Genomic DNA, 4,318 nt, shown 5'->3' on the forward strand with positions numbered 1-4,318 from the left:
GTTTAGTTCCTCCTTAAACTTCATGTGGTCTTTAATGCTCCTAATTTCATAGTCTTGACCCCCTAGATGTTGACAATCCATAGGAGTGTGACACGTGCGCTGCCATATATATATATATATATATATATATATATATATATATCTTTGAAAGTTTCAGACCCAAAGGAAAAATGAAAATGCATGTTTATATATTCATGACAATCTGGACGATGAGCATTACTTCTTCTGCTAGCCATGAAGAAGACTTCCTATCTGTATTTCTGAACAACTAAAATAAGAAAAACCTGAACAGAACATATCCATCAATGTCAAAAATTTCTTAAACTAATAGCCCCGCCTGACAAAGATTTAAAGCTTCCATAAAAACATGAAAAAGTGACCACTTAACCAACTCAACAAATCAACTGAAGATTGAAAAAAATGGTCTTAGTCCAAATCAATTTAAGTACTATCTGCTCTAAAATTAAGCATACCCCTGTGTTGAACTCTGATGAGCAGTTCATGTTAACCATTACACCATTTTAGGTTTTCATCTTTTGGTTCACTTCAAAGCAACTTACTTCTAAAAGGTTGAAAATGAGAACATTCCCATGTTTCATCATCTGCCTAGTTTCCTACACAACCTTATAAAACATGAACTGTAACAAATGCAAGAAAAACATTTAACTTGAGAAGCTGTAGAATGACTCCAGCAATTCATTATCTTAAAGCATCTGAAATAGAAAATTAAGTTTTACAATAGGAGGGATAGAATCCAAAATGCATCAGTTAATATGCCTAAAATGTAAATCATGCAAGACGAAGGAGCTAGTCTGCCTTCTTGCCACCAAAACCAGAAAGAATTAAACAAGTTCAACAGTCATTTAGCCAACTGACTGATGCCATTAAGTAATAGGGTGCCTGTGATAAAAAAGAAGACGACATCAATGCTTTGGTAGGAAGGGAGATTCAATCAGTGTGAAACATGGAGTGCTTCCATCCTTCCACCAGCTCATAGATGATAGCTTTGGTGATGTAGGAGATCCAATAGATGGCGAAGCGTCTCCGCAAGTTTCCATTTTTCCAAATCGAGGAACCTTACCATACATCAGCAGTTCTGGCATTTCTTCCACTTCGAAGTACTTCACAGGGCTCTCTAGCTGGTATATCAAAGTCATCAGGTGTTAGAAACAACTTTTATTTTACAGAATCACAAGACTAAACGAGTTATAAATAAACAAAAAGGAACAAAATGCTACTGACCATTGACTTCATTGAGAGTTTAGATGCACGTGGAGATGCTGCTAGCTGCACAGGGACATCTGTCAATAGGAAAATCAGATTATCAACTGCTTCATAAAACAATAAAACATGGTTGCTCAGGTTTCTTTTTTTATTACCATTGTCTAGTCCAACTTCCTTTAGAAAATAATCCATGTCCATCACTTTTCTCTGTGATTTGATGCACTTCTGATGATCATGCAGAAATCGCTCTTCCGCCATAGAAGTTGGAACATTTGCTGCTGCAGCAGTACTCAGTTTCTTATTCTTGGCAGCCTGCTTTGCTGATAGCTTGCTTGAGTTTGTAAGATCAGTGAGTGCCTTCCGGCCACCCTTATCAGGTACTTTAGCAGAATTATCTTTTGTTCCGATGAATTTGTTTCGAGTGGCATCAAGATCTTTCCCGATGGAAATTACATTCGAGGAGTAATTTTTCTTTGCCTGCAGAGCCGAAGGCTTTGCTGAGTTTGAGATGTCGTTAAGTGCTTTTCTTCCACCAAGACCTCCTCCTTTCTTTGATGCCTTGGAAGTATCATTCTTTCCCAACAAAGAAGCCCCTGTGAAAGACAAAAATTAGTGAGCCGACAGTTGAAAATCAAAGCATTATAGTCCATGCTTATCTAATGAGGTTTCTACCATCAAAATGTATACTGATATTCTGATCCTGAATCAGGTGAGCAGCTGATGTAGCCATGTATTAGCGTCCCAGCAGAATTAGAATAAAATCCTGCACCATGTAATTGACGTTATAACATGAAATCAAAGCGAAAAAATGAACTGATTACATACATAAAGTACAAGCAAAACAACAAAGAAATGAGATTTATAAACAACATAGTAGTTTCATTAATGTTTTAAATTCCGGGGATTTTCTCAGTGTGCTGTGATGTTACATTTTTTGCTCAGTGAGTATAGCTTTATATTCTTCAACCATTCAGTTAGACATTTATAATCGTAGCAAGAATCAGAATGCCAAAGATCAAGTACATTGGTCATGGCTTCTCAAAATAAAGCAGTTCAAATTCGGGGCTTATGGGGAAGAAAAGATCTTTTAATCTACATCTGAAATGCATCTTCAAGAGGGCATCTAAAATTAGATAGTTAATACACCCTAAAGAACAAGTTTGGCAACAAAAGAATGAGTGCTACACACAAGAATCATGCTTAATAATGTGGAACTCTAGCGATTTTGTCAGTGTACTATGATAATACTGAAACTATTTGATAGAATGACTAAATGTGTTCACTGCAACCATGTAAGATGACCATTTGTAATGATTACGAATCAGGGGCACACGGGTATGAAAAAGATGTGCAAAATTAACGCCTAGGTTAAACAAACTGATTACTAGATTTCATTTTTCATCCTAATTTTTGCTAACATTGCCGTAAAATGTCCCTTTCTTGACATCCTATTTTTTGCTAAAAATGATAAGTACCTAGAATTTCTATCAAGACCAGATCGCTAATGTCCTTTAACAGAAGGCAGAAGAACACGGTGAAACTCTTTTCACCTTTAAAAAAAAGAAAAAAAAAAATCTACGGATAATTTAACCATCTACGTACAAACTTGAAAAATTCCCCGAGGCTCGGTTTTCAAGAATTATTATTTGATCTAACAACGGAAAACCCTAGAATCATACATCTTTAATTCAGTATGAAGAACCGAAAACCCTAAGGCTTTAATCAAACGGAAAAGTGGATTACCAAATTTAGAACTTTAGTAGACGGCAAAAATTGAGTTCAATAATCTGTCTTCAACTTGAATCAGGATAAAAATAACAATAAGAAAATCATAAAATTTCAACCTCAATTAGGAGATGCTTAATCGGTGAGATTTTAACTTAGAAGCATAGCAGTTAGAAGAAAGAAATTAGAATTGCCATTCTTGAAGTAAACATGTAATTAAAGAATACAGAAAACTCACAGATGAGAGAAATTTCCCGTCCTTCTTTGAAGAATTTATCAAGCTTTCTTCTTCGTAAATGCGTAAACTATCTGTTGATGATTTCTCAAATAGTCTTTTGCGCTTTTTTGGGCAGAGTTTTGAAGTTGCAGAGCAGGAAAAAAGTACATATAGAGAGACGTTAGAGGACCCCCAAAGCCCCAACGGTCATATTTCTCCCTCTATTTCTAAAGTGCCCCGGTTTTAGATGCTAATTACAGGAATGGTAATTAGGGGATATTCCTATCACTCTTTTAAACTTTGGCTAAGTTCCAACTAATTGATTTGCAAAAGAATCATTAGGTGTCATTTGGTTAAGGAACAAGTTATTCCCAAATAATAATAACGGAATTATACAACGGATATTAAATAGTAACGGATTATTCAGTGATATATTTAGTTCATTGGATTAAAAAGAAATATATAGGGTTCTAGATAAATTGGGATAAAATTTTATTTTCTAAACCACAAGACGAAATAATTCTTCCAAATTGATCCAACGGTAAAAGTACGCTTCTTCGATGGTTTTCTCTCTCAGCGTATGTTAGCTAACATGCGCCATGGGGAAGAGAGCTCGAAATCCATCGCAGAAGGCGATAATGGCGAGGGAAACCATGAAATTCCAGCAACGGAAGAAGAACGAGGAATGGAAACAAGGTCAAAATCCAAAAAAACAGCTTGAAAAAGGAAAAAGCAATGAAACAGTAAAATGCAGAGATGAGATGACGGAGCAAAAGGAAATTGAAGTGCAAGTAAGTGAAACTCCACCAATTGGAAGATCATCAGATACGGAAATTACAGAATTGGGTGAGGGTTCATCAAAGACATCACCAAAATCACTAGAATCTGGAGCTGGGAGCGGAAAATTGTCGTGGGCAGACGAAGCAGAGATTGCACCGGAATTGACCACCGGGGGATCTATATGGGATAATTTTGACATAACAAAGGTAACTAATGCTGGATTTAAACTCGAATTTGTAGAACCTGCTGTACATGATGAGATACCTGTTTGTGAAATTGAGACAGAGGACATTAGCTCTGAAATTGAGTACTGGAAAAATGCAGTTGTGTGCTATGCTCTGGGAGCTCACCCACCATTCACAGTACTCAATG

At 36.2% G+C, this 4,318-nt stretch overlaps 1 protein-coding gene across 2 annotated transcripts; it reads right to left on the reverse strand.

Moving 5' to 3' along the window:
* Positions 1-667: 667 nt before the first annotated feature.
* LOC109237699 lies at positions 668-3,384 on the reverse strand. 2 transcript variants are annotated; one of them, XM_019404041.1, is made up of 6 exons: positions 3,188-3,384; positions 1,897-1,987; positions 1,380-1,817; positions 1,243-1,301; positions 1,082-1,139; positions 668-900 (listed from the first exon to the last, which is right to left on the reverse strand). In XM_019404041.1, exons 2-6 carry the CDS (start codon positions 1,952-1,954, stop codon positions 860-862), a joined length of 654 nt encoding a protein of 217 aa, XP_019259586.1. In that variant the 5' UTR covers positions 1,955-1,987; positions 3,188-3,384; the 3' UTR covers positions 668-859. The 2 variants fall into 2 exon arrangements, with proteins under 2 accessions (XP_019259586.1, XP_019259585.1); XM_019404040.1 differs by having other exon boundaries at positions 668-1,139; positions 3,188-3,383.
* Between the last annotated feature and the right edge of the window lie 934 nt (positions 3,385-4,318).

Source organism: Nicotiana attenuata, unplaced genomic scaffold (assembly GCF_001879085.1).
Source record: "Nicotiana attenuata strain UT unplaced genomic scaffold, NIATTr2, whole genome shotgun sequence".
Taxonomy (NCBI): domain Eukaryota; kingdom Viridiplantae; phylum Streptophyta; class Magnoliopsida; order Solanales; family Solanaceae; genus Nicotiana; species Nicotiana attenuata.

Bases quoted from the DNA above. Each gene is read 5' to 3' on its own strand.
- LOC109237699 (XM_019404040.1), bottom strand. From the start codon at position 1,954: ATGGCTACATCAGCTGCTCACCTGATTCAGGATCAGAATATCAGTATA. The intron at 1,302-1,379 runs GTAATAAAAAAA...TCCTATTGACAG, and splicing joins GGAAGTTGGACTAGACAATG to ATGTCCCTGTGCAGCTAGCA. The intron at 1,140-1,242 runs GTCAGTAGCATT...TTGATATACCAG, and splicing joins AACTCTCAATGAAGTCAATG to CTAGAGAGCCCTGTGAAGTA.